Raw genomic sequence first — 27,365 nt, 5'->3', positions numbered from 1 at the left:
GGTTTTGAGAGTGAATCATGTCTTCCTTGTTTTACAGGAAGATATCATGGTAACTGTTATGTTTGGTATGTAGTTTGTTGAATTTAGTCGAACATAATTAATCCATTTCATCTCTGTCTCTTCGGCGTATTCTCATCTAGACCATTCTCTGCCCGTAATGCTGGCGGTGGTGTGGCACTCTTGGCCAGTAGATTCCTCGTAACATCAATACGCCAGATAATCGGGCCACGCTCCTCGTCATGGCGTCTGTTGGTCTCAACCCATGTGCGAATCTGACCCCGTACTTCTTTGTTCGACGTGATGGTGACATTTCCCGTCGCCCAGCCATACATGTAGATACTCAACTTGGAGCTCTTGAACGCACCGCACTTGGCAACGTCGAGAGCAACCATGGGGAGTCGACCCTCAGTCACCGCCTGATTGACGGTAGATATGGTCCACGTCTCATTGAGGATTTTGATAGGGATTTGCACATTGTTGGGAAGAGGATGGACAGACAGCTCTTGGAAGCGTCTGCGAATGTCCTCGACCGGCATATCCCGCGTGGCATCATCAAAAGGGACTAAGAGCTTTCCACGCTCCCTTTCGGTAGGGGTGCCGACTGTTCGGAGGACTTCGTGGAAGTGCTCTGCAGCTTCTTGCGTGCAGACAAGGTCGCGGCTTTGTAGGATTGGATACAGGGCGTGTACCATGACGCCGCCGTGTTTTCGTTCTTCTTCGATTTGCAGCCGCGTTGTCTGGGCTTGCCATGGTTGAGGGTCCAATTGCAGGTGGGTGATGTCGGAGATGAGGTCGATGAGGATCGTGTGATCCATGTTAAGGGTATCCGTTAGACCATCAAATTCGTCTCCTATTAGATTCCTTATGGCATCCTGGATAGGCGGAGGTTGTGTTTGCATGAACACGCTGCTAGAATCCTCCACGACGATGTCAACCAGGGGGTCAAGGCGGCATATCTGGTCCAACAGCACATCGATATCTTCGTTTTCTCCTCTCATGAGGTTAGGAAAGACAATGCGTAAGCGGGGAATACGATACTCGTGCCGATTCATTTTGGCCGCAGCAACGAGCCGCCTTATTTGTTTGGCAAGAGGCGTGTCCTCCCATTCTTCCGGGTCGACAATATCTCCCAGTTCATGGTCACCCCATCCCCAGCCGCAGTCGGTCATTTGTCGAGCCAATCTGTCCGCTTGAAGCCATCGAATATCGAGCCATTCGCTTCCTCCTTCAACCACGTCAACTTCCACCTTGGCCTGTTCTTTGAGAGTTCGATTAAGCTGCTGCTTTTCCCTCCCATTGCCCACGATTTGGGAGGTTTGTTTCTTCCGGTCTTCTTTGGCTGACCCCTGAAATGTCTGATCGATGACGAGAAAGGCATGACACCGCTTGAGGATCTCCCAGTGAACCGCCCCATGCTGTACGATTGTAGCACTAGCCACCAGCTTTCTGTTTAATAGACTCAATCCAATCTCATCCTGCTCGCCGTCGACGAGTTCGGACTCCACTCGTTTCAGGATATCATGTTCTTTGCTTATTTTACGGATAAAAGCAGGCAGACCGGTCACACGCGAGTTCTTGATCTTTGATTCGATAGTCTTGAGAAAGCTTTCAATCTCGGGTATGTATGAGTCACACGCAAGGATATTCTTACGAGTCTCTTGCAGCATCAACTGCTTGGTGGCAGCAACATCATCTGAACTGCCGTGAAGGAGGTGAGGCTCTGGCTCCTCGGCAGTTATTGAGCCCATGATGGTTGTGTTGAGGGAAGGAAGAGGCAATAGGGATTGCCCAGTCTTGGAAAGTTCATGGCCAATCTCTTGCCATTCCGTTGATTTTACAGCCTAAAAATGCACAGCCTTGCAGTATGAAGCTTTCGTGAGAACCTTGTGGATGCCTAATTCATACTGTGTGGCGGATCATACTTCTACCGCCTCCGAAGCTTTTTCATGTGGAAAGTCACAAACATGGCCAAAAGGTGAATTCACTGATAAAAAGGTCATTGTTATGGAGTACCTAGGTAGTAGTTGATCGATTGTTATCAGCAACTGCGAAACCATACCGATTGTATGGATTCGTAAAATAGCTAAATTCAGCCAACATCAAGTTCACATACACTGACCTGATTGGTGTATAATCCAGGGAAAAGTCTAGCCTCGGTGAGTGCTCAGTTTGTCTAGGTTAGGGGTCCAGGCCACACTAGCAAAAGACGCCATCACGGCCCTTTAAGGCATTGAATCCTTCGTCGTCCACGTTGCATTCACTCTACCGAAAATCACATGCTTTCACACGCATACTTACCAGCATTCAGATGGCTACAATAATCTACAAAGTTTTTCTAATTTCATAACTATTAATGAGATATATATAGAATTTCATAAACATTTATGAAATACATGTGGACTAATACTCACCCGATCATCCAGCAGACTTTTTCTTCTGCAGCATCGTACCCAATCTTCCATCCACCTCCAAAAACATCCAACCACTTACATGAATCCTCACCCCATCCATCATGCTAGCTTCACGTCCATCCTTTTCGCCACTGCTCGGCAATCGTTCTCCATGAGTCCCAGAAAATAATGCCTCGTCTCCATCCACTCCCCCACCATCAAAAACAGGAACCAAGGAGGAGAAAAAAAAAAAAAGTTCGTTCCTTGCATATCGGCCGCAACCCGAACGTCCATCTATCCTCCTCTAAGCTAATAACAAGACTACAAAATCAAGTCCATGGCCCACTAGCATGACTGACAAGCCAACCACAATCCATTTTCCACGTGGCGGACAGGACAAATCCACCCTGTTGCCTTGTCGTGCCAACTCATCAATGACTCGAGCCGGCGTCCGATCAATCCGCTGCAACCCGCCTCTTTTCTTGTTTCCTGTGTGTGTACGTGTGCCTAATTACGTGTGACATGCAAGATGCAGTGTACCTTGACCACTCGGATCATCATCCATCCACAACCCATCCATGCATGACAACGAAACAAGGTCCTAAGAAGAAAAAAGAGGGGAAAATACACTTTCTCGTAAGAAAACAATTTGAACATCCGGTGCAATCGGAAGCTTTGGATGAGAAAAAACTTGTGACCTGCATTAGTTAACGACCGGATACCTGCACCGGTAGCCAAATCGGCGACCATTCCGCCAGTGACAACAAAGGACCCATGATAATGGAGAACGAAGTAGAAAAAAAAAACTCATACTGATGTACTTCCCATTGCCAAAATAGAAAAGTTCCAGACAGCTTTAGAACACAGACTAAGTGTTGAATAGTAGACCGAACCATTGGGAATACGTTTGGCTCGGCTCGGCGAGAATGGGCTACGGAAAGGATAACGCCATGGCGCATTTCGTTCCAACAACTCACAGACGAGCATGAGAGGTTTGGATGGGGTTTTGAAAGTGGGATGGTGTAACGCCATACAACAGCTTTTGCCATGTTTCAAAGAAAGTTAGAGTTAAGCTCTGCAACCACAGACGTCAAGAGGCAAATTCGTATCATAAGAGCAAATAAACATTTCAATTATATATATAAGAGAACCGTAATATATATATATATAAACGGATTCAAAGTAACTTGCGTGGACGTCCATAGCCTCGATGGACATCGGGGGAATCCGTAAAAGCCACACACCAAACACCGTAGATATTCTCCACGTAAGAATTCTTAAAGCCGAAACACATGTATCAAATCCCAAAAGCCAGCCCAACATATTTTCTCTATGCCCCTCTGCGTCATCAGTCGGTACTTTATCCTGAGAAGTTGACGGTAACCTCGACGGAGGTATTGCCGGGCTTGATGTTGAGACCTAGGCCATCGAGAGCCTCGGTGCCGCCAACGAAGGCGTTGTCACCCTTACCGCCGGGCCAGATGGTAGAGCAAGTGCCGGCGTAGTCGCCGGTACCGCAGACCTTGAGGCCGGGAATGGTCAGCTTGTTAGCAGCGGCAACGATGGAAGAGGCGTCGAAACCGGAATAGCCATCGTTGGAGAGGTTGCCAACATCACCCTCGAGCCAGGTAGAGGCGAATTGGCCGATGTTGGTCAGCTCAGGGCCACCAGCGCCGCAGGCACAGCCGAACTGAGAGTTGGAGTCGACAGCGAGGACCTGCTTGTCACCGGCGGGGAGGTCGAATGTCAGAGCCTCGTGGCCGTTGAAGAAACCGTCAATCTGGCCATCGGCTCCGATCTTGTTCCAGCACTTGCACGTAGAGTCGTCGCCAGCGTTGTTGAAAACCACGGTGTACTCGTACTGGTCGAGGAGGTTGCTCTTAACAAGCATCAGGTTGCATCCGTAAGCGCCGCCGGAGCCGACATTGCCCTTGTAAGCGATCTCAGCAGCGGTAGCACGCTTGCTGTTACCACCGCAGAAAGGAGTGTAGGTGGAAGGGCCAGAGCCGACACCAGCAGCAGAGCTGGCAGCCTTCTGAGCAGGAGGAGCGGCAGCAGAAGGCGAAGGAGTAGGAACAGCAGCAGGTGAAGGAGTGGGAGTGGCGGCGGGAGGGCTGGGCTCAACAGGCTTGTTGGCAATGACAAAGTCGCCGCGGGCCTCGAGAGAGTCGTGGGCGCGCTTGTGAGCGTGGCCGCTAGGGTGAGCAGAGGCGCCGAGGGCGGCGAGGAAGACGGAGGCGGTGGAGAACTTCATGTTGGCGATGTTTATAAAAGATGCTGTCTGGGTTGTATATCCAAAGGAGCGAGCGATCGTCTTAGTATTTCCAGAATACCGCGAGGAGGTTGTTGCTGGAGGAGGCCGAAGGAGCGAGGCGACTAGATGCGCGGGCGAGATGCCGTTGTTTGTAGGATTGCGTAAAAGAAGGTGGTTGGCAACGCAAGCGATGTCTTGTCTTTAAGGAATGACTTTGAGGCCTGGTGTAGACGGTGAGGAGGAGGAGAGAGGAAGAAAGGGAGCGGGAGGGAAGCGGGTGTTATTAAGTCCCCAGCATGCCAGCCAGGGGACGAACATTGTGTGCACCTAGTCTTGGGGCCCTGGAGCAGGGGGGAGTGCACACGATGCCAACTTCTGCAAGCGAACCGTGCTTCGGGGCTCCTTAGTGGGTGGCAACGCCTGTGCCTGTGCTGGACTGGCTCGTAAAAGCTGCCCGTCTGCCCCTAAAGATGTGTGGACTCAATGCTCCCCCCATGAAACCTGGCTAGGAGAGCTAAGAGACCCCTGTCACGAAGCTAGCCACAGCAGTCCAGGAACCACCAGGTACCCGCTGCCTGTCATTGGCCCAGGTGGGCGTGGAGCCCGAATTGGGGTTCAATGTTTGGAGCTGTCTGGTTCAATTTGTCGCGTCAGCCCACATGCACAAACCTTGGGCCAGTTCTGCAACCGGAGCTGAAGATGGAGAATTTCAGTCGAGGAAACTTTGTGGTTTGTTCAAAGCTTGTTCTTTCTTGCTGACACGATAAGCCATGTGCTGCACAAATCAGAGTTTTCTTTGACAAGCTGATGATGCATCAATGACAGAATGGCGAACAGCCAGAGAACAGACAGACACCCAGTCGTGTTCACGCACGCAATCAATCATTCAGTCCTCTTTGTGGACGATCCACGCGTGATCCACGCATGGGTTGACGTCCACCATGTCAAACGTTCTCGTACCAATTTCATCAAAGATACCGCGGAGAACAGCGCCAGACATGGGCCATCGCAAGTACCCGGACATCCGCGTGTACTTGTTGATTCAATGCATAATCTCCTCCAGAAAATCGAATCAATCATTCACCCATCCTCACACGAGAACCTGTAAATTCACCTCCTTGTTTCCCCCCAACTGTTCTCGGCGCCTGTTCGCACGCCAATGACGCCTCGCCAAAGCCCGTTCAGCAGCCACTCAGGCTCCAAGCACGAGACAGACACCAGACATCTTTGTTCTCCCAACCTTTCCCTTTCCCTTTTCCCCTCCTTTCCTCCCCTTCGTCTCTCCCCCTCCCCTTCTCCCACCGCAAGGCCATCTCGCTGGCCGCAAATGAACAAGCAGTCCGCCGCCAACGCCTTCTGGAATAAGGAATAGATTTTCTTTTCCACCGCAGCCCTGTAGCCGACCTTTGGAAGGGGAAATGAGACGCCCCTGGGAGGTAATTTCGTGCGAAATCGGGGCTTTGCTGCATCGGGTTACCGGCTCGTGAAGCCAAGCCCAACGGCTAAAACAACCTGGTCACGGGCGGTAAAGGCCGGCAGTTTTGTCGTCCACTTGTTCCAAGGTTCACCTGCAGGGTTCTGTCGCCGCAAGATTACCTAATGGAAGTCGTCTCATTGTGACGAGAAGCTGTCACGGAATACGAGGGCATGTCTTGGAATCTTTCCAGTTTGTCGCCTATTTGCACATCCAATTTCGCCCGTTCGGCTGTCGTATTTGAGCCTGTCGCATCCAATGGCTCCTTGCGTACAGTAGCATGCGCTATGGGGAACAAAGCACTTGAGCTGCATTAATGATTTGTCTCCTCGTTTCTCGCTCTTCCAATGGCTACAGTGGCTGCGAACTCAAACAACGCCAAGTGCGATGCAGGGCGCTTCTATGGGAGCAATATCGCACTCCAGCCCCCCCTTGGTTCACCGCATCTCATGCACCAATACCAGAGGAACTACGCCAAAATAGTATTCCATTCCAATCGCCCTTCTCGCGCGCCACAGACACGTCAGTGTCAATACTCTCTCAACTGCATGCATAATCAGAAATAGCATTGACTTTATCCACAAAGCAACACCTCCAATATCGATCCATCTGCTGCATGTACCCGTACTACGTACAATCGTACTACAACTATCGCATTCCCACACGGACCATTGCAGCTAATACCCACCGCTACTATGAGTGCTATTCTTATCCCGTCTCCCCGTCTTTTTCCCTGTTTTTTTTTTCTCCTATAAACCTCGTCGACACGGGCACCGCCCCTGGGATCCATCATATTCTCCGTGCGAGTGCATATCCCGCCTTTCCGGCTCTCCACATCCCCAGCCGCAGCTTCGGACCCGCGTCAGCTCCTCACCTTACCTCAACCCCCCTCTCTCGGCATTCTCCTAAAAGACCCAACATTCGACGGCTCGTACGCTCCGAACCCCCTATGAAAAACTTCTATCCTTGGAATACTAATCTCAACTACTCAACATCCGACGAGCACTGCCACTGCATACGTGTGCAATGGTTTGTATGTTTTATACTATGCTCGTAGCCGTGAATGATGTACTTGTATAGACACAATCACGCATCTCGTTGTAAATACACGCACTGTATGTACTAGGTCGGTTCCTGCATATGCATGAACAACTCAGCATCGTTCGATTCTTGCTCCCCTCTTTTGTGGCTGAGGAATCAAGTCGTGTCCGTTTCGAGGAATGCAGAATGCCAACCACTCTAGCCACCAGGAGATTCCTATGGTCACCACTTCATGGCTCTCTAGCCAATGTTTCAGTTCCACGCGATAGGCATGTTGCGTAGTCGTCATCGAGCTGTACCCCGTATCTTCTTTTTGCTTAATACCCTACTAGATCTTAAAGCCCCCTGCCTCTCTGGACAAAGATCTGAAACAGCTCGCAATATGAGCATCTAGGGTATGCGCCGTCAAAGACGAGCATCACGCACATACTCAGCTCTGTCTAGAAAAACAAATAGATCCAGTCGCGATAGATAATATATAATGATGTACACAATAAGAGAGAATACCATCTTTATTGCCTGTTTACAACATCGGTGGTAGAAAATACCATCGGCTGGCCAGTTATTTTGAGATCTCGTTTGTACCAGTCGAATGTCCATGCCCTTCCCCCCAATAGTGTAACGTCAGCAACCTCTTTCTTCGCAGAAGACTAATACAATGCCATCTTGACCACAATCTAAGCTTCTCGACCTCTGAGACTGCGGCATGCCAGTTCATCCGCCTTTCCCCTGAGCTGCCTAATCTCCTATTGGCCAAGTGCTCTCGCCTGCTGGTGCAACCGGTTGCCTGTGAGGAATAGTCACCCCTCAGGAGATCTGAGGTGCTGAAGAACAACATCAAAGGCAAAAAGACGCTTACCCTTGAAAAATTTCAAAATTCGCTGGTATCGTCTATGAGCACGATGACACATTAGCGTTGGCAGATGTCTAATATCGTCTGGCCGTGCAATGGAACGTCGATTGTTTCTAGACGGAGATGCCTATTGGTCACATGTAATCTTTGCCCCTCTGCTGGTTCAATATTGCCCAAATCAGGCGATGCTGTTTTTGTCAGAATCATGTCTTTTCTCTGCTGTTGAAGAACTAGAAATTATGGGAGGCCGGCGTCTTTCGCTCTCTTTACGTATGCCGTTTTTTGCCTCTCATTATACCTAGAGACTGGTGATCTTTGCTAGTCTGCTCACTCTTTGGATATCTCGTGCTATTATTTTGTTCGACAGCATACCTACGAGGCCCAGAAACATATCATTCTTTTCTTTGTCATTAATGTTGGCGCTTTCATTGTTCTTAGTGGCATACCAGAATGTCAAATTACCACTCAAAAAGCCACAACATCTATACTCCAGCCATGTCAGTAAATTTCTGGACAGCCATGTCAGTGAGTGACTTTTGATGTGGAGGTTCTCCTTTTGAGGTCTACATTTCGCGCCGCGCTCGAGTAATTCGGTCACTTACCCCTACATTTTCAGTCATTCTTGAGTATTTGCACTTTTTGATGACGAGAAGAGATGAGATTCTGGGGAGATTCTAAGCTCCCAAAGGACTTGATACCAGAATTTATTATAATTCTGTCTGTATCGAGGCTTGCCTATTGCTCTGTGACGCTGAGGGGACTACTATCGACCTCTATGACTGAGATAAAGAGTACCCCTTGGCAGACTTCAGAGATTCGTATACAGCGGAGCAATTGAGGAAAGTTAATGAGTATTTGTTACCTATGGATATACCGCATGTGCATATTCACCAAAGGACTCATGAATCACGGTATATTAAAACGACTCCTTCTATCTTACGGGGCTGAATGGAGGCAGAAATATTACAGCTCTCATACATTCTCCACCAACCAACATATTTGTAACATCCTACAGTGTACTCCTCGTTCTGGCAAAACATTCATATTCTTTGCTCCCACCGTCTATCCAATAGGTAGATTATATATGAAATGTGTTTCAAGTAGATCCAGGCTTTTCGAGGGATGGCACATCTTTATTAGGACGCAATCGACATATACGCTGAATCTACTGCATGTAGACTACGCTGCAGATAGCTGCTTCTGATAAGCACCTGCAGGATCGATGCCGTCAAGATAAACGAGACTGTAGATATGGATACATGTATGTACTATCTTGACCCTGGCACCCACAAGCGAATCACAAAGAGAAGCAGCATCAATATTCTCATTTCTCTGTATTTCCACGACATGATACAATGGATATTTCCACGTTGGACCCGTCCGCACATGCAGCTACTCCATATATGTACAACAAAAAGGCGGCTTCGGGATGCAAGCAATTTTGCATCGCATCCAATCAACCTGGCCGTTATCTTTCCTTGCTTTGTCCAGTCGCAAAGGCCATGTGGTCTGCCCGATCTGTCTCATAGGCTGTGCCTCCCTTAAAATTCTGCAACTCATGTACGTGTATGCATGTCTTGGCTCGCCATTCGTACATTGAGAGCTTGCATTCCACGCATGTGCTTTATTTAGCTGGGCGTATTGAAGTAGAGGCTTTCTGTCCGGATCCGATGTTGCATGAGGAAATATCCGATACATGTAGAGAGCCGCACGGCATTGGATGCCTTCCACCAACATCTGCTTTACGGCCCAAGGTCGGGTATCAATCCATGCAGCGATGCGACATTTTAATCACCGGGCAGCAGCCAAGATGCCAATTGAAGATCGAGATTTCTTCAATCACTTCATTACGGCCCAACAATAGCCCGAGATGACCTCAAGCACCCGTCCTCGTATCGCCTTGGGTACATGGGAGCTACGAGCTTCCAGCGGCCGACTCCGCTGCATCATCTTTGCGTCTTCAGCTGGTCGCGCCGATTCACTAAAAGCACCGAAGAAGCGCTAACGGCTCGAGCAAAGTCGCTGCTAAGCTGCTACGGGAAAGGCAGCTGGCCGTCATGTTGCGTCATGCGGGGTGCTAGTGCTGGAAGCTGTAGCTCCCTAACGCCGATAACGTCTGATCAGGCCGTGACAGCTCCCTTATCAGCTAATGCACGACCTGTCCATGGCAGGAAGCTTAAGCACGGGTAGACGCTGTTCCTTGGCTAAGGCATCCATGACCAGCTGTGCCAGGAAAAAGTGACCCGATGGTATTAGTAGGGCATTTTGACTGCGTTGGAACTTCAACTTCAACCTTTCATGCAGCTGGCTAGTTGCCCTACCCAGCAGCTCTCCTTTTCGGCGTCAGGCGATTTTGTCGCAGACTATCCATCACTAGCCATCATCCCTGGCTTCTTTGGGATTTTTTTCCTGCTTAGAGGTCCATTGACCGTGGACGCGAGGCTTTTGGGCCTGCTTCTCTTGCTGCACCCGCTGTTTTCTCACCGTCTCGAAAGTCGCCGCCGTCATGCCTCGATCCAACCGCTGGCGCAACATTGATCGCCTGCTTGGCTTCGATAGACATGGCTATCACTCTCGCCGCCAATGGGTTCATGAAGAAGAACGCGCCTGTAAGTCGTGACACATTCAATGGTCCCCGAATCCTCGCCACGTGCCTCTAGAGGCCATCATGCTAACAGAGGGCTTCGCACCCCGGCTCTAGTGCTCCCACAGCTACGTAATGAGGAGATAGACTCTGCCATTCCACCCGCCGACGTTACCAAAGTATGCCTCCGACTACGACACCTGGTCCAAGAGTGCGTACCATGTGAAATGGAAGAGAGCCGAATCACCGCGCCCCATAGCCGCATTATTACGACCAACGTGATCCAAGCTGCCAAGGAAGCAGGCGGTCAAGAGTACAAGGGTTGTGTGGTACGTGACGGCTGAATATATCCCGGCCACCATTGAGATGATTGTTCGCTAACAGCACCTAGGTCTACGCTTTACTCGTCAATCAACGTTGGTTCAATCATGAAGCAAATGTTGAGCTTTGGGATGCTAGTCTGCACAATCTGCGAGCCGAAGCTTGCGGTGTTATAGCCAAGGCCCTGTACGTAGCCCAATTGCAAATAACTCATTGGTATATACTAACAGTGGGACTACTAGTATCGAGGAAGAGGAAGACACGGCGTATCTTCTGCACTCGGTGCTCCTGCGTCGATACTCGTATATTGCAAACGGCATCCCGACGCCTCCTGTCAATGTCATTGAAAAAGCTGTCGATTTACATGCAGTTCGAGTCATTGGCTCGTCGGGATACCAAAAATGCATCAGCTATCTCTGGCGTGGCTGGCTCGTGCAGGATGAGAACGATCCATCTTTCTTTGTCGACTATAACGACAAGGACAACCCGAATTTCCTGGTTCATATGGATCCAGATCGGATGCGAACCCCTAGAAACCAAAACATTGCCCAGCTGTTATTTTCCCTTGTCTATCTTGCCCTCTTCACCATTGCCATCAACTCAGTCAACGCCAGTGGCGTCATCGACATTGCCGAAGGAGCCCTCTATTTCTTTACACTCGGATATATATGCGATGAGTTGCTCAAGGTCTACAAGGCTGGCTATCAGATCTTGGGCTTTTGGAATGCTTTCAACGCCATCTTGTACGCGTTTTTGACGGCATCGTTTATATTCCGCATTGTCGGCCTGACTTTTGCGGAAAATTCAGATGGACGTACCCATTACAGCACGCTAGGATACAACATCCTGGCCTTTACCGCTCCGCTGTTTTGGTGTCGTCTCTTGCTCTATTTGGACAGCTTCAGGTTCTTTGGCGCCATGCTTGTCGTCCTCAAAGTCATGATGAAGGAATCCGTGATCTTTTTTGCCTTGCTCATTGTCATTATTATCGGGTTCCTACAAGCCTTTATCGGTCTTGACCTCACTGATGACAACGTTGCCGATGACGTGTGGTTCATCATCGAGTCTATGATGAGGGCTATCCTTGGAAGCCCAGAGTTTGATGGGTTCGATGGATTTGGGCCGCCTTGGGGCGCGATCCTGTATTACTGCTTTACATTTATTGTTATGGTATGTCTTGACAGTGAATTGTGTGGGAACAAGTCCAAGCTAATGAATGATACCAGGTTATCCTCCTCAACATTCTCATTGCCTTGTACAACTCTGCCTACGAGGATATCTATGAGAACGCGGACGATGAATATTTGGCACTGTTCAGTCAAAAGACGATGCAGTTCATTCGCGCACCAGATGAGAACGTCTATATTGCTCCGCTCAATTTGATCGAGATTGTTCTCTCAGCTCTCTTTGAGTGGTGGATGCCTAAGAAGTGGTACGAGTTCATCAATGACTGTGTCATGGGCCTTTTCTACTCACCTCTTCTTTTGATCATGGCAATCTTCGAGACCCGCACGGCGCATGCTATTCGTCGTAACCGAGCTCGTGGGGAGGCAGATGACGATATCATTGAAGAATGGGAACAGCTCGCGCACGACATTGACTTTGGTGCTGAAGGATGGGCCAAGACATGCGAAGCTGTCAAGCCAAATATGGATGATGACCCAGCCGTTGTTGAGATCAAGAAACTGCGTGCTGAGCTTGCTGGATTGAAGTCTATGCTGGCAGACCTTGGCGACCATGTCCACTTTCCGACGAGCCAGGATACCAAGATTGGGGACGGTAGCGCCTATGAATTCAAGCCATCTTCGGAAACGACTCATGAGGAAACGGATCATGCCCCGAGCACCGGCAAAGACGTGGCACACGACGTAGCAAGCTCATCTGGCAAAGCCCCGGCGGGGAGCAGCTTCGAAGAGCTAATTGACCTGGTTGATGATTCTGCTAAGCCGTCCAAGGATTCTGAAGAGGGAGCCAAACCAGCTGAAGAGGAGGCCGAGCCAGCGGAAGAATCTACGCGTCCTTCCGAAGCCGTACCAGAACCAGAGAGTGAAGATACATCATCCAAGGCACCCGAAGTTGCACCATCCAAGGCACCTGAAGACACCGCATCCAAAGCACCTGAAGACGCACCGTTCAAGCCATCGGAAGAGGCAGCGGTCGATTCCTCTGAAGATGCCCCGACCAAGACACAGGATGATGTGCAGCCAGAGGACCCTGAAGACGTGCCTTTCAAGGCTCCCGAAGGTGCCCCTCTCGAGACCTCCGAGTACGTTCCGTTCACGGCCCCCGAAGACCTGCCGTCAGAGGCTGCTGAAGGCGTTCCTCTCGAGACATCTGAAGGCGCCCCACTTGAGGAGACATATGCAGAGGCTGCGGCCAAGGCTCCCGAAGAGGCTGCGCCTGAACGTGTTGAACGTGTCGAATCTGAGGAAGTCGAAGGCGATGATGCCAGCCCTGAGAGTCCATCTGGCGAAGGCAGGGCAGAGGGCGAACAAGATCCCAAACCAAAGGCCAAGAGAAGAAGAAGAAAGAACAAGAACAAGGGGTCGCAAGCCGGCCCGAGCGGCGGTAGCTAAGCAAACGACGCTCAAGGCGCCAATGCTGGGGCACGTAAGCGCGGCAAAGGAGTGAAGATTGTGTGCTTTATCTTTGGTCTAAGGACGGCGTATATACCCCTAATGGTTCTGATTTGATAAAATGCTGCTCAAGCAGGGTGGCGTTTTCTTGTATGTCGTGGACTGAGCTAAGACACGGGGACTTTGGACGAATAGGTGATGCTCAATGTATGAATGACTTTGCTTGTTGAGATTTGGGAAATGGTTGCATTTACGTTTTACATAGCATGGAAAATTGAGGGTTGCATAATTTATTTCATTTCTTTTGACATCTACAGAAGTTCTCCAACTTGGTATGCGTATTGGGTGATTGCATGCGTCACCCACCACCTTGTTGAGTGTGCCTCTGCAAGTGTCCGAATGTGAAACTACCTATTCCTTGTGTGTGTGTAACCAAAGCACATGTTGCTTGCCCCTCCCGTTAACCGTAAACGCCGGCTGATAAACAATCCAATTTCTGTTGTTTCTTCCCTCTCAATAATCCTTAGTCGGTACTTGACTGAGGCATCTCACTCTCATCAGGAGGGAAGTAAAGGCTACACAATAGCATTAGCAGTCGTCTCCAAAAATGGAACAAAAGGAAATAAAAAATACTTACGGTAACACGGCATCGTAGGCGTTCACATCCTTAGCTAGAAAGGTAACAAAGACGACACGCTCAATCTTGCCCTGGTCGTTACCCCCCTCGAGAAAGTCCCTGACAGTTCTACAGGCCACATGAACCGCCGCTTCGCTGGGGTAGCCGTAAATGCCGGTGCTGATGCCGCTGAAGGCAACGGTAGCACAGCCGTTCTCGACGGCAACCTTGAGGCAGCTTTCGTAGCAGCTGGCGAGCAGGGGCTCGCTGGTAGCCCGGTTCTGGTAGATGGGGCCGACGGTGTGGATGACGTGCTTGGCGGGCAAGTTATGCCCCCCGGTGATGACGGCTTGGCCCGTGTTGCAGCCGTTGGGGTACCTGGCGATGCACTCGGAAACGAGGCCGCGGCCGGCGGCGGAGTGGATTGCGCCGTCGACGCCGCCGCCGCCGCGGAGGGAGTTTTTCGCGGCGTTGGCGATGGCGTCGACGGGGAGGGAGGTGATGTCTGCGCGGAGGAGGGAGATGCGGGTGTTGAGGGAGGCGGAGGGCGGGCGGAGGGCTGGAGTGGTTGCTGGTGGTGGTGAGAGGCGGCCGGTTGCGTAGAGGCGGGAGATGGTGGGGATGTCGGCGACGGAGCGGATGACTTTGGACGACATGGTGGCGATGGGTGGTGGTGTTTCTTGTTTCTGTGAGAGAGTGGTTTGATGTGAGGGTGAGATTTGCTGGGGTTCTTGATGGCTAGTATTTTGGTGTTTCTGGATGGCGGATGATGCGTACTATAAGTACTCGGATGTTTTAGGCTCAGGTGTCTTTGAGCTACTAGTGTTCGCTAGAAGGGTTCACTCTTTGCTTTGTTGCTTCTTCTTGTCGAGTTCACTCAGAGGGGAGAGGCGGGTGTTGGAGGTGTTCGATGCGATGCGGGTGAGATGAAGCAAAGAACAATGGGGAAACGAAGAAGCAAATGAAGATTGGAAGTTCAATTGCAGGCACGTGTTAGGGCTGTGGCGTATCGATACCTGATAGAGTTCAACACATGTACCAAGTATTCCTTTTCTCTCGTTCAAACAATGATTAAATCTGTCAACGATCAATGGCTTAGACCTGCATGCAATGAGTGTCAAGTGGTTTGATCCCCTCATTGAGCCGATCGATGCGGAATTGCTGCGCCCCCGCAGTGAACATCTCATTGGCCTCATTCTCCGCTCACCACCATGGCATTTCTTTACTTGTTTTTATACTGAAAGGCCTAACACAAAGGATTTTTGAGGCCATAGAATAATAAATTTGAAAGTAACATAATACTACCTAAAAATAGGTACACTTGCTGGTGTTGTATACTCCTTGGATAAGTGGACATCACCCAAAGCTGCCATTCTCTGCTTTGTTACCTCACTATTAATGGGCCTCCGTCCTTTTTTAGAGAAGCATTCTACAAAGAGAAAATACAAGCCATTAGTTCAAGGTTATTCAACTTTATTTAGGTATATCTGAGTATATGTGGTTTGTTTCGCTTCAGTAGGATATGCAAATAGCCAACAAGTTCCTTGACTGCCACATTGTCTCATTCGCCTATGCCTGCCCTATAATATCAAACTACAAGTAGCTATATGAGATGTATCGCAACTTTTCTATTGGGTGATTTCCACGAGGTCGGCACAGTCAAGTGCAATGCCAAACTATGTAATGGTAGGTTAGCATTAACACCCCTCGGGTTTGGTTCAGTCGAAGCGTACTATATTACTCGCACAACATCGAGGGACCCTTCCCTTCTTTTGGCATATCTCCTCAAACTCTGTGACGTTTTCAACATATTGGGGCGCTGTAAATATTGCAAGTTAACAAAGATATCATTTGTCTGGGAGACCTCGGCCATTTGGAGATGGATGCTTACCGGGCCTGCAGGGCATAAGGAAGACGGGGGTTTTTGGGCAACACGCCTTGTAATGTCGGTCACTGGGGCAAGGATTATAAGCAACAGCTCTGGCAGTGAGCATGCCTGTGAGAATGAGTACTTCTATGTTCATTTTCATGGCTGCAATTGGTATAAATATGCAAATAGTTTCTCAAATCGTTGGGTTGAACAGAGGTGAGTAGGATGTGGTATTGAAAGGTCCAAGAGCAATTGAGTTTCCTGGGGAGATCAGACTCGATATTTATGGGCCTCTACTTTATATTTCCTTTTTTTTTTTTCCAGTTCAGCTCTGCTCCCCAGCCCTCACGTTTGCAGCACGGCTGGGCTGGCTGTAAGCAGGGGGGACAGCGCCACCTACCTTCTATACGACACAATCACGGCTCGGCTGAGGACAAATCCAAGACAATAGTCCATGTGATGTATTAATAAATTTGCCACATAGTGTTACTCACGCTCTAGCCTCTTGTCCTGCATTTCGGCTGCCTTTTCCCGTTCTTGCTGAGCAAGCTTGTGAGCCACCACCTGGTACTCCCTCGCCTTGGACAGCGTTTCCCTCTGCCCTCTCATATTGTGTTGTATCTCAGACGCAAACATTTCTCTTGTATGCTGAATTTTAAACTCTTCGTCATCAATATCCATCATGTCTATGTCTCGTTGGACAGATTCGGCAAGCTCATTGAGGATTTCGCCAGAGATTTGAATCTCTCGGCGTATCAACTGCGGAGTACGCCCCGCTGGGGCGAAGACATTATCGTTGGTATCTTTGTTGACTTCTGCCATCAGCTCTGACAGACTATTGATCTTTTGAACAGAATCAGTGGATCGCTTCTTTGGTACGGGGCCTTCAAGGATGTCAAATCCAGTGGTGTAGAGATCCCAGTTGCGCTTTCTCTTGTTTCCAGAGCTGATACATGGGACTGGGTGATCCTCCATTAGAGCTCGTGTAATCTGTGGTTCACGGACTTTGAGTTTTGAACGAGCCTTGTCCAAGTGCTGTGCCTCCTTTAGCTGGCATCGCCAACTTATACTTTCGGAAGCTAGTTGTTTGTCGGCTCCTTGGCGATACGAATCTGCACGCTGTAAGCGCAATCTTGTTTCATTTTGTTTTTCGGCTTCCATGGCTTGATGAAATTGTCCTGTTCGATAATCCCCTGTATGCTTGTGATCTACTGTTGTGGCAAGATCGGCAGCATCTGGCGTGGAAGCAAGGGCATGTAACTCTTCCCGCTCAAGATCTTCCATCAATTTGCCCTCATCCTGCTCAAACTCCACAATATTATCCAGTAAGCCTGCCCATTTCTCAGCAACTTCTAGTACTCCTGCACTCCGGCTTGGCAAAACAATCTTGTACGAGTTCAAGTCGAAATCTCGGGCATATCTCTGTTCAAATTCCTCCAGCTTAGCAAGCTGGTCGCCTTTCAGGTTGAGCATCGCCCGCTTCGCCAAGGGGTACCATCTTTCCCACACTGTCCGCTTTGATTTGCGCAGCATGGATACTGTATGCAGCATTTGCCGCCAGTTGGCATGCACTTCTCTCGCATCTTTAGAAATGAGGTATGAAATGTTTCGAAGTGAGGTTAGCCAGGATAGTACCTTCGCCTGCCACTCGTTTCTCCAAGATGGCAAATGCGCTTGAAGCCCGTTGAGATCTCTAAGTAATCTTGTTAACTGGGTGATGATCATGTTGTTTCGAACTCTCCAGATGAATTGATGACCAGGGATCCCTTCAAGGTAGTGCTCCCAGAATCCAATAGGCAGCTCATATAATTGAGCTACCATGGCTTCTTGAATACACAACTCTTGGTGTAGGAATTTGGAAAATTCCATGAGTGATTTGACAATACGGTCATCGTATCTGTTTTTTCCATGGGTAATATCCGACATAAATTGATCCGCAGACATTCCGTCTAATGATATGGAAGCCTCATCGGGCTCGACGCCTTTGTGGCTTCGCAATCGCCGCCATTGCTTATAGAAAGTTGTTGCCTCTTGCCTCTTATTTCTGGAACTGAGTCTCTTATTTTTATACAAAAAGAATATGCCTGCTTCAAAAGCAATCATACCCGTTTTGCAAGCTTGCGCTGTCAGTCTTTCGCCTCTATGGTGCCAGTTTTCCGCAATCTCAACAAAACGTTTGGCAAGCATCGGGAACTTCCACGCATCATAAATCAGAGCCTTGATGTACTGCGCGATAACTTTTTGGCCGCTCGCTTTCAGCTCCAGGATGAAACAACTGACCCATTCCCGAGATTCAGGAGTGCCAAAGGCAAGATCGCCGAGGGAAGAGTGAAATGTAGTAGACTCCACGGCTGAAAACCAGGCAACTCTTTGTGGGATATCTGGAACGCTCCTCAGAGCTGCCGAGCCATACTTCTTGAATGTAGTGCTCCAAAACTCTTGCGTGAAGAAATTTTGAATCGTTCTGTGAGAGTTGAACGTGAATGATTGTTCACCCACTGCGTACGGGGCCAGTACTTCGTGTTTAGCAGAATCCCGAGGATAAAATTCGCTCTGGTCGAACGAAGAAGTGAGACCGCCGTAATACATTAGGAACATTGGTTTATAAAAGGATAAATGCGCCATTGGATATGGATCATGCCCCAAAACCTACGCACGTAGTCCGTTAGTACTCTGTACATTTTATAGGGGGGAGTGAATTCTACGTACGTGTCTTTCAAAAGCTTCCCCAATTTCTTTCCTCGAATCATTTTTATAGTATGGCTCAATGTCTGGATAATGGGGTGCAGATGGATATAAATCCCTCTCAAGTAACTTGCAAAATCTGAGATCCGCAGGGTGAGAGACCCCAAACTCGCGAGGATGCCGGATCCATAGGAGCGTTGCTTCTATAATTGCATGCTACAATGAAGACTGAGGTCAGCAAATGTGTTCTGTTAAACCGGTAACTATTTCTCATAGCATGCATTTAAATGATGAGAGTAGGAGAGAATTACTGACACATAATTCGTGCACCATCGTCGCCGCAAGCATCCAGCTGACCATGGTTTTCTCCGAAGAACTTAGTTGGGCCGCCAAAAGTTGCCAAATAACTTCTGCTGCGAGATCAATACAAATCGAAGTGTTGGGATTGGGGAGATTGCACCGTGTCACAGCAAAAGCCGTCTCTGCGTCAAACTTTCCTATAGGTGATTCAACATCGTAATGAGCACTGGCAATTCGCCATTTCAATCTACTCTCCAAAACTTTGAAGGTGAGCTCCACTGGGTTAAATGTTGCAGAAGGTTTGATTTTGTGTCGATAGCCTATGGCCTCACTTTTATCGCTTCGAAGCTCAATCTTGAAGTTGGGTGCTTTCGCCTTCTGGGGATTCGAGTTCGTGATCACCGGGATCTTATACCAGTTTCCTACGTCAAGTACTGCTTTGAAGAAAGGATCATCCTGACAGAACAGTCTGGTTGCCATTTGAAGGGTAGGCTGAAGGCAGTTCCAGACCTCATCATTCCGCTGCTGGAAGTCAGTACCTATAATTAGCCAAATTTTGCAGCATACGATAAAAACTTACCTCCACTTCCATATCGAGGCATTTTCCGTCAAGACGAAAAGATACCGTACGGACGTCGGCAACGCTAAAAGGAGGAGATTGGTCCCATTTCTCTCGAGAGAACAAGCTATCACAAGTAAGAATACTGCTTCCACCTCATTGTATAATGAGCATGTAATTTTACCTGTCTATTGGCCCTCGAAGATTGCTCTGAAAGTCACCAATTTCGAAATAGTTTCCGGCCAGAAGCTACTCATAGTCAGCATTCATAATATGTCACGAACGTGCTTCTATTCACTCGCCTCATCCATAGTCATGTCTCCGAAGAGGCATCCTTGCCAGAATTCTTCAATTAGGAGCTCGTCAAACGCTTTTATACACTCGCGTTCTTGAGGTTCATCGTTCAGTGCGGCATTGGGAGACTGGGAAGTAAGATAATCGTCAATATGGAGTCCTCTTCGTTGCGCCTGCTCTTCAATTTTGCTAGCAAGGTCTCTTCCGGTCAAGCCGCAGCCGGATCCATCTCGCGTTGCCATGAATCGCTCTGCCGATCGGGTTGGTGAGGTACACGACCGTCCATCAGAACGACCTGGAAATATGCCAAATCTCACAGCGTTTTTGGTGGGATTCTTTGCCCTATCTGTATCTAGCATCATTGGTCTTAGGACGTCCTTTACAGGGTCATGAACGGAAAAATCTGTGCCATTGCGAGCGTCTGCGTCGTCCTTCCAGCCTGGAGCTGTCCATAATGGAACGTACAAAGCAGGCACATTATCTCTCAACGGTAAGCCGTTTTCACCTTTGCTTTGATCACTCTGAGACATTGTAATTGTGTGTACTGGCGTTTCCCTTTGGACTAGCAATGAAGTTGAACCATCTGAAGAACGAGGATAAATCGTATGGTAGAATGTGCCGTTCAAAATACCAGGCCTATAATTCAGAATATAAAAATTGACAAGACGGTTCACAGAAAGAAAGAAAAGTCCATGATTTTATTGACACATCGAGACGTCTTGTGAACTAGCGATGCAACATTATTGGAGACGATGGTTCTTTGGACGAGTGGCTGGATCCATGAATGGGCAGCGACGACAAAGACGCAGGCACATGATTGGATAAAGATAAAGATATGAGTGGACGGGCTTCTTGGAGCTCATTAAAGGAACTTGAAGCTGTGCCCAGTCAATCACTGACAGTAGGTAGTGAATGCCAGCGTATGGTTACAAAGAAGGACTGCCACTTCACCTCATTGTTAAAGCCTCTACAAAGCGATAGCTGATGAGCTATTCGAGGGGTCAACAAAGACGCACGCCGTTGAATGAATGCCTACTGTGGGTCCATTTAAGGCACAAAGGGGTTTGCCTCGATCAGCAGACTTTGAAATCTTGATGTTGAAGTGCTTTGAGGAGAGACAAAGACCACCAAGGTACTGTTAAGAGTCGAGGATGATATCGACATCCAGATGAGTCAGCACGGAGGTTCTATGGATAGGAAGCACCTTACAGTAGCACCTGCATTCTGTATTCTTGCCTACATGTACCCCCTACGTCGTGATTTGCCTCTAGATTGTCCGTCAACGCTGGTGATTTTCTTCTTCAACACTAGAGGTGCTAGCGGAAGCTCTACGGCATATTGCGAGTACGGCTCTCAACGAAAGCCGGACTCTAACCACAAGTACGTACGAGTAAGGGTCTGATGAACAAGCTCCGTCCAGCCGCATCTGACTGTCGGTGAGTCCGTCCCCCAGCTAATGCGCATTGGAGCAGAGAATGCAGGCTGGACTCTGGGGCCCCGCGATGGTGGTGGATCAAGGCATTGGATCTAGTGAATTGGCGACACGATTGTCTGGCTGCCGAATGCAAGCCTGGGCTACCAAAAAGTGAAGCCTAGATCTCGATATCAACTGCACCTGCTCAAACCCGACGATGGGAGTCGAATCCAACAGACCAAGACAACATAGAAGTGGCTGCTAGTCCCGGGCGCTGCTCCACGCCGTCCCAGAGCCAGCCACTGAGACGAACTTGATGTGACAACGTGGCGCCAAAGCCGGACAGGAATGGCAGGCCGAGTTTATTGGAACGGTCTTTTTTTTCTGCCGGGCCCACCGTTGCCGAGAGGGTGACAAGCGTATGAAACCCCGAGCATGTGCGGGCAAGTAGGGAGCATTCAGGTATGAGGTTGTGAGATGAGGCAGGATGCGCTGACGACGCAGCAGCCTGACTGTCTTATTCCTCTGAGGGGGGAACTGAACTGAACTGGACACAAGAAATCATGCCAGACAGCCCGGCTAAGCCGGTGAGGTGTGAGAGCTTCTGACACCGCCTCGGTTCTTATGCAGGAGCATCTTGTGAATACCTTAGCAGTGACAACGGGACCAATAGGTACCGGTATAAGCTGGAGTACTGGAGTAGCAGTGCTGCTACTCCATCTGCAGGGGCGGCATCGGCTGGAGCAAGTGTGTGAGACGACCATCAGCCAGGCAATCTATCTTATATTAAAGCGTGGCGGCAGATCACAGGAGTCTGGACGAGGCGTCCCACACCAGCCTTTGCGCCGTACATGACTAGACGATGCACCCAGAGGCTTTGGCGAGCAGGACTGCGAGAGTTGACCAGTAACGTCGAACCTCGATGCCCACCAAGACGAAGCTTCGCCAAAGCACGATAGACAGAAGCCAACCACCGGCTTGCTGCCACGTTAGGGGTGCAGCAGTAACAGGCTACCAATCAAAGGCTGTTGTCCGATACTTTGGATGCAGATTCACTCAGGCAAAGCATATCTTCAACTCGGCTGCCAAAAGTAGATACCTAACGTAAGGGGGCTTGGGACTTGATATGCAAAATGGCTGTGCAAACCCCGATATCTCAACTCTCCAAAGCCATGGGCACTAGTGAATTTTCTGTTGAGGCAAAACATTCGCTGCGCATCGAATTTCTTCTCCTCGGCCGCCACAATGTTCTTTTTCCCACTGAAAATTCTCAGCACTCAGACGCCTCACCGCCTTTGCTTTTGTGGTGGGCTGGCCCTTTGAGGCTTAGCGCGCCATGATAAAGCTGATAAGCCTCGAGACGCCCAATGGAGGGGCAGCAAAAAAAAATCTTTCTGGGCTGCCCGATTTTAGCCACACACCCCGCGAGGAAAAAAAAAAAAGTTGTGGACTTGCTGGCTCTTGGGCCGCAGCCTTTTAAATCTTGTCTCCCTCCCACCCACTTTCTTCTTCTCCTTCGATCTTACCTCCATCTCCTTTCATTATTTTTTTCATCTACTTTTGGTCGTCACTGATTCCGACCTTGGACCTGTCTTTCAGATAGTCCATTCGCTTCTTTGACGAGTTGTTCTTTGGTTCCTCCCCATCGAGCAGCCCCGCCACCCCGAATCTACAAAAAAAAAAAGCCTCGATACGAGAGTCGATTCCTCCATCGGCTCTGTTGGCTTCATTGGAAATCGAACGATTCACATCGATTTCGATTCCTTCCTTCGTCCTCCGACTTTTATAATTCACATACATACTCAACATCACCGCCAAAATGCCTAGCGAAGGTGCCGAGTCCATCAAGGTCCTGGACGAGCTTTTCCAGAAGCTCACCGTCTCCAAGGAGGCGGCGGACATTAAGGAGTCTGCTGGAGAGCTCGCTAGTTTCCTCAACGGTCGCATTGACGACCAGGCTGTCCCCGAGAAGTAAGTTGATCTTTGCAATACCTTGATATCAATTGTCCCTTTTTTGTTAGGCGGGAAAACTTTTTTTTTGCCTCCTATCTCGCCTGGCAAAAAAATGCCCCGCCACTCACAGCGGGGTTTCCCTGCCTACCCCTCCATCAGTGGCCACCTTGGCTGCTAAATCCCCTGAAAAGTTTTTCCTTTAGCTGTGCGACACCAATTTTTAGCGTTCAAGGGTATTAACACGCCTTTTTCCTAGGATCGTCGGAGACATCAAGAAGAGCCTCGTCAACAAGAAGGACGCCACTGCCCGTGAGAAGGCTGCTATCGCCATTGAGGCCATTGCCTCTCACTCTGAGGTCGCCGCCAACGTTGAGCCCTACCTCATCGTTCTTCTGCCCACTCTTCTCGCCGCTGTTGGCGACAAGATCACCGCTGTCAAGAATGCCGCTACCGCTGCTGTCCTGGCCATTGCCAGCGCCATCAACGGCAACGCTGTCAAGAGCGCCCTCCCTTACCTGATGGAGTCTATCCGCACTGCCCAGAAGTGGCCTGAAAAGATGGCTGCTCTGGACTTCATCCTTGCCCTTGTCAAGACCGCCCCTGCTCAGCTCTCCTACCGTGTTCCCGACTTGATCCCCGTCGTCTCTGAGGCCATGTGGGACACCAAGAAGGAGGTCAAGGAGCACGCCTACAAGGTCATGGAGACCATCTGCCAGCTTATCGTCAACAAGGATATTGAGCGCTTCATTCCCGAGCTTATCAAGTGTATCGCTAAGCCTGAGAACGTCCCCGAGACTGTCCACCTTCTCGGTGCCACCACCTTCGTTACTGAGGTCCAGGAGCCTACCCTCGCCCTCATGGTCCCTCTTCTGGATCGTGGTCTTGCCGAGCGTGAGACTGCCATCAAGCGAAAGTCTGCTGTCATTGTTGACAACATGTGCAAGCTTGTCGACGACCCCAACATTGTCGCTCCTTTCTTGCCCAAGATGATGCCAGGTCTCCAGAAGAACTACGACAACCTTGCTGATCCCGAGGCTCGTGAGAAGACCAAGCAGGCCCTTGACACCCTGTACCGTGTCGGTAACGTCGTTGACGGCAAGATCCCCGAGGTTCGCAACGACGGTGACGTCTCCGTCGTCCTTGGCAAGCTCAAGGAGATCCTCTCCACCCGCTACGCTTCCCTTCTTGAGAAGATGGAGCCTGTCGCTGAGTACATCTCCGCCATTGCTGGTCAGCTCATCGACATGAAGGAGGGTGAGTCCCTCGTCTGGGTCGAGAGCCTTAAGCCCTACGTCGCTGTCATCACCGGCATCGACAACGCCGAGAGCACCATTGACACTCTCCGCAAGCGCGCTTCTCCCGGTGCCGCCGAGGAGGAGGAGGGTGAGGCTGATGATGAGGAGGGCGAGGACCTTTGCAACTGCACATTCTCTCTTGCCTACGGTGCCAAGATCCTGCTCAACCAGACCCACCTCCGCCTCAAGCGTGGTCAGCGTTACGGTCTTTGCGGTCCCAACGGTTCCGGCAAGTCTACTCTCATGCGTGCCATCAACAACGAGCAGGTCGAGGGTTTCCCCAAGCAAAGCGAAGTCAAGACTGTCTTCGTTGAGCACGACCTTGACTCTGCTGATACCGAGATGACCACCATCGACTGGACCATGAAGAAGCTTGCCGAGGCCAAGGTCGACGTCACCCAGGCTGATGTCGAGAAGCGCCTGGACGAGTTCGGCTTCACCGAGCAGATGGTTAAGGGCGAGATTTCCGCCCTGTCTGGTGGTTGGAAGATGAAGCTCGCTCTGTGCCGTGCTGTCTTCGAGGCCCCTGATATTCTGTTGCTCGACGAGCCTACTAACCACTTGGACGTGAAGAACGTCAAGTGGCTCGAGGACTACCTCACCAGCTCCCCCTGCACTTCTATCATCGTCTCTCACGACTCTGGCTTCCTTGACAACGTCTGCCAGCACATCGTTCACTATGAGCGATTCAAGCTTAAGCGTTACCGTGGTAACCTGAAGGAGTTCGTCAAGCGTGTTCCTTCCGCCAAGTCCTACTACGAGCTCGGTGCCTCCGAGATGGAGTTCACCTTCCCCGAGCCCGGTTTCCTTGAGGGTGTCAAGACCAAGGCCAAGGCCATCCTGCGTGCCACCAAGATGTCCTTCCAGTACCCTGGTACCTCCAAGCCCCAGATCCAGGAGATCAGCTTCCAGTGCTCTCTTGGCTCTCGTATTGCCGTTATCGGTCCCAACGGTGCCGGCAAGTCTACTCTGATCAACGTTCTTTGCGGTGAGCTCATCCCCACCGGTGGTGAGATCTACCAGCACGAGAACATCCGTATCGCCTACATCAAGCAGCACGCCTTTGCCCACATTGATAACCACCTTGACAAGACTCCTTCCGAGTACATCCAGTGGCGTTTCCAGACTGGTGAGGATCGTGAGACCATGGACCGAGCCAACAAGATCATCACTGAGGCTGATGAGAAGGCCATGGACAAGGTCTTCAAGATCGAGGGTACCCTGCGTCGTGTCATTGGCATCAACGCCCGTAGAAAGTTCAAGAACTCCTACGAGTACGAGTGTTCATTCGCTCTGGGTGAGAACGTCGGCATGAAGGGCGAGCGATGGGTTCCCATGATGACCGCTGACAACGTCTGGCTGCCCCGTAACGAGCTGCTGGCCTCTCACCAGAAGATGGTCGCTGATGTCGATATGAAGGAGGCTCTTGCCTCTGGTCAGTTCCGACCTCTGGTCCGAAAGGAGATTGAGGCCCACTGCGCCAACTTCGGCCTCGATGCCGAGCTGGTTTCTCACTCCCGCATGCGCGGTCTGTCTGGTGGCCAGCGTGTCAAGACTGTCCTGGCTGCTTGCTCTTGGCAGCGACCCCACTTGATCGTCCTTGACGAGCCTACCAACTATCTGGATCGTGACTCTCTGGGTGCTCTGTCCAAGGCCCTGAAGAAGTTCGAGGGTGGTGTCATCATCATTACTCACTCTGCCGAGTTCACCAAGGACTTGACTGAGGAAGTCTGGGCTGTCATGGACGGCAAGATGACTCCTTCCGGCCACAACTGGGTTCAGGGCCAGGGCTCTGGTCCTCGTCTCAAGCAGGACGATGATGATGAGGAGGACAAGTTTGATGCCATGGGCAACAAGATTGTTAGCACCAAGAAGAAGGCCAAGCTGACCTCTTCCGAGCTGCGAAAGAAGAAGAAGGGTAAGTCCATTGCGAATTCATCTCATGATCTAATAACAAACACATTTACTAACATCTTTGCTTTCCAGACCGTATGGCCCGCCGAAAGCGTGGTGAGGAGGTGTTCAGCGACGAGGATGATCTGTAAACGATTCAACATACCCCACATCACGGCATCTCGATGACGCCTAGTCCTTGATGACTTAGAGGATTTTTTTTCCATGTTCCTTTTGTTTTTAATTGATGAAAAATACGGATTGGTAACGGAAAAGTTGCGATGCGTTTTTGCGATGATTGTATGCTCGGGCTGCCGATAGAGAGGGCCTTCTCAATAGATTGATGGCCTGGATGAGTGTGGGACATTACGACCTGGGGATGGAGGACCCCCATGTTGTCACAAGCTCTCGCACCTTGGGCTATAGAGGAGGAAGAGGGTACATAGAAGCCCGAATAGACTTTTAGTAACAAACCTCTTGAATTCATCCACCGTGTGCCTCTTTTCTGTGAATGTTAAGATGCAAGTATGCATGCTTTGAAGATACAAGCCTTGTGTTATAAATTCACATGTGGTTGTTACTTTGTGTTTTACGCAAGTTGGTACGGACATCATCAGGAGATGGCTCACTTTGGCTATACAAATAAACACAACTCATGACAGCTCACATCATGTTCATCTTTCCGAAGGTTCTATTCCTTGACACCAACACGGTATTGAGAGATAGCACTAGGAACAATGTTTGCCACCCTTCTCTGTCTAGCTGGGCTGATGTAGTCAAGAGTTGAAGCTTGCTGATATATATCATATGGTTTCCTTCTAAATACTACCATTGTAGTCCGAGCACAATCCGACTTGGTAACGACAACGCAGCCAAGAGTTAGTTGCGGAATGTGTCTCAATTTGACTTCTCACAAACCTCTCTCTTCAAACAATTCCCTCCACAACCCGTCTTTCATCCCATTATCCAAAAATCATCTTCAACCTCCAGGGT

The 27,365-nt window shown here is 49.8% G+C and overlaps 7 protein-coding genes across 7 annotated transcripts; 2 read left to right on the top strand and 5 right to left on the bottom strand.

Annotated features, from left to right (window-relative positions):
• Positions 1-10: 10 nt before the first annotated feature.
• V8C40DRAFT_135149 (uncharacterized protein) lies at positions 11-1,986 on the bottom strand. Its single transcript, XM_083211111.1, has one exon. It carries the CDS (start codon positions 1,746-1,748, stop codon positions 108-110), a length of 1,641 nt encoding a protein of 546 aa, XP_083076698.1. The 5' UTR covers positions 1,749-1,986; the 3' UTR covers positions 11-107.
• A 1,512-nt stretch (positions 1,987-3,498) lies between these two features.
• On the bottom strand, positions 3,499-4,878 carry V8C40DRAFT_234710 (uncharacterized protein). Its single transcript, XM_083213690.1, has one exon. The coding sequence runs from the start codon at positions 4,642-4,644 to the stop codon at positions 3,751-3,753; it is 894 nt and encodes a 297-aa protein (XP_083076697.1). The 5' UTR covers positions 4,645-4,878; the 3' UTR covers positions 3,499-3,750.
• Positions 4,879-10,220: 5,342 nt separating this feature from the next.
• Positions 10,221-13,600, top strand: V8C40DRAFT_135048 (uncharacterized protein). Its single transcript, XM_083211110.1, has 5 exons — positions 10,221-10,621; positions 10,714-10,925; positions 10,988-11,103; positions 11,160-12,087; positions 12,144-13,600. The coding sequence occupies exons 1-5, from the start codon at positions 10,519-10,521 to the stop codon at positions 13,491-13,493; spliced, it is 2,709 nt and encodes a 902-aa protein (XP_083076696.1). The 5' UTR covers positions 10,221-10,518; the 3' UTR covers positions 13,494-13,600.
• A 357-nt stretch (positions 13,601-13,957) lies between these two features.
• On the bottom strand, positions 13,958-15,214 carry V8C40DRAFT_284227 (macro domain-containing protein). The gene is made up of 2 exons (XM_083222124.1): positions 14,131-15,214; positions 13,958-14,068 (listed from the first exon to the last, which is right to left on the bottom strand). The coding sequence occupies exons 1-2, from the start codon at positions 14,763-14,765 to the stop codon at positions 14,017-14,019; spliced, it is 687 nt and encodes a 228-aa protein (XP_083076695.1). The 5' UTR covers positions 14,766-15,214; the 3' UTR covers positions 13,958-14,016.
• A 395-nt stretch (positions 15,215-15,609) lies between these two features.
• On the bottom strand, positions 15,610-16,218 carry V8C40DRAFT_234697 (uncharacterized protein). Its single transcript, XM_083213689.1, has 3 exons — positions 16,001-16,218; positions 15,843-15,928; positions 15,610-15,785 (listed from the first exon to the last, which is right to left on the bottom strand). The coding sequence occupies exons 1-3, from the start codon at positions 16,137-16,139 to the stop codon at positions 15,738-15,740; spliced, it is 273 nt and encodes a 90-aa protein (XP_083076694.1). The 5' UTR covers positions 16,140-16,218; the 3' UTR covers positions 15,610-15,737.
• A 211-nt stretch (positions 16,219-16,429) lies between these two features.
• On the bottom strand, positions 16,430-20,534 carry V8C40DRAFT_135027 (uncharacterized protein). Its single transcript, XM_083211109.1, has 6 exons — positions 19,826-20,534; positions 19,708-19,772; positions 19,545-19,650; positions 18,980-19,486; positions 18,689-18,880; positions 16,430-18,628 (listed from the first exon to the last, which is right to left on the bottom strand). Exons 1-6 carry the CDS (start codon positions 20,345-20,347, stop codon positions 16,466-16,468), a joined length of 3,555 nt encoding a protein of 1,184 aa, XP_083076693.1. The 5' UTR covers positions 20,348-20,534; the 3' UTR covers positions 16,430-16,465.
• A 2,394-nt stretch (positions 20,535-22,928) lies between these two features.
• V8C40DRAFT_134997 (armadillo-type protein) lies at positions 22,929-26,534 on the top strand. The gene is made up of 3 exons (XM_083211108.1): positions 22,929-23,202; positions 23,441-26,397; positions 26,466-26,534. The coding sequence occupies exons 1-3, from the start codon at positions 23,051-23,053 to the stop codon at positions 26,522-26,524; spliced, it is 3,168 nt and encodes a 1,055-aa protein (XP_083076692.1). The 5' UTR covers positions 22,929-23,050; the 3' UTR covers positions 26,525-26,534.
• The last annotated feature ends 831 nt before the right edge of the window (positions 26,535-27,365 follow it).

Source organism: Trichoderma camerunense (genome assembly GCF_050948025.1).
Source record: "Trichoderma camerunense strain CBS 138272 chromosome Unknown V8C40scaffold_3, whole genome shotgun sequence".
Taxonomy (NCBI): Eukaryota; Fungi; Ascomycota; class Sordariomycetes; order Hypocreales; family Hypocreaceae; genus Trichoderma; species Trichoderma camerunense.
Note: the sequence above shows the minus strand (reverse complement) of the source record. Positions and strands in the feature narration are given on the sequence as shown.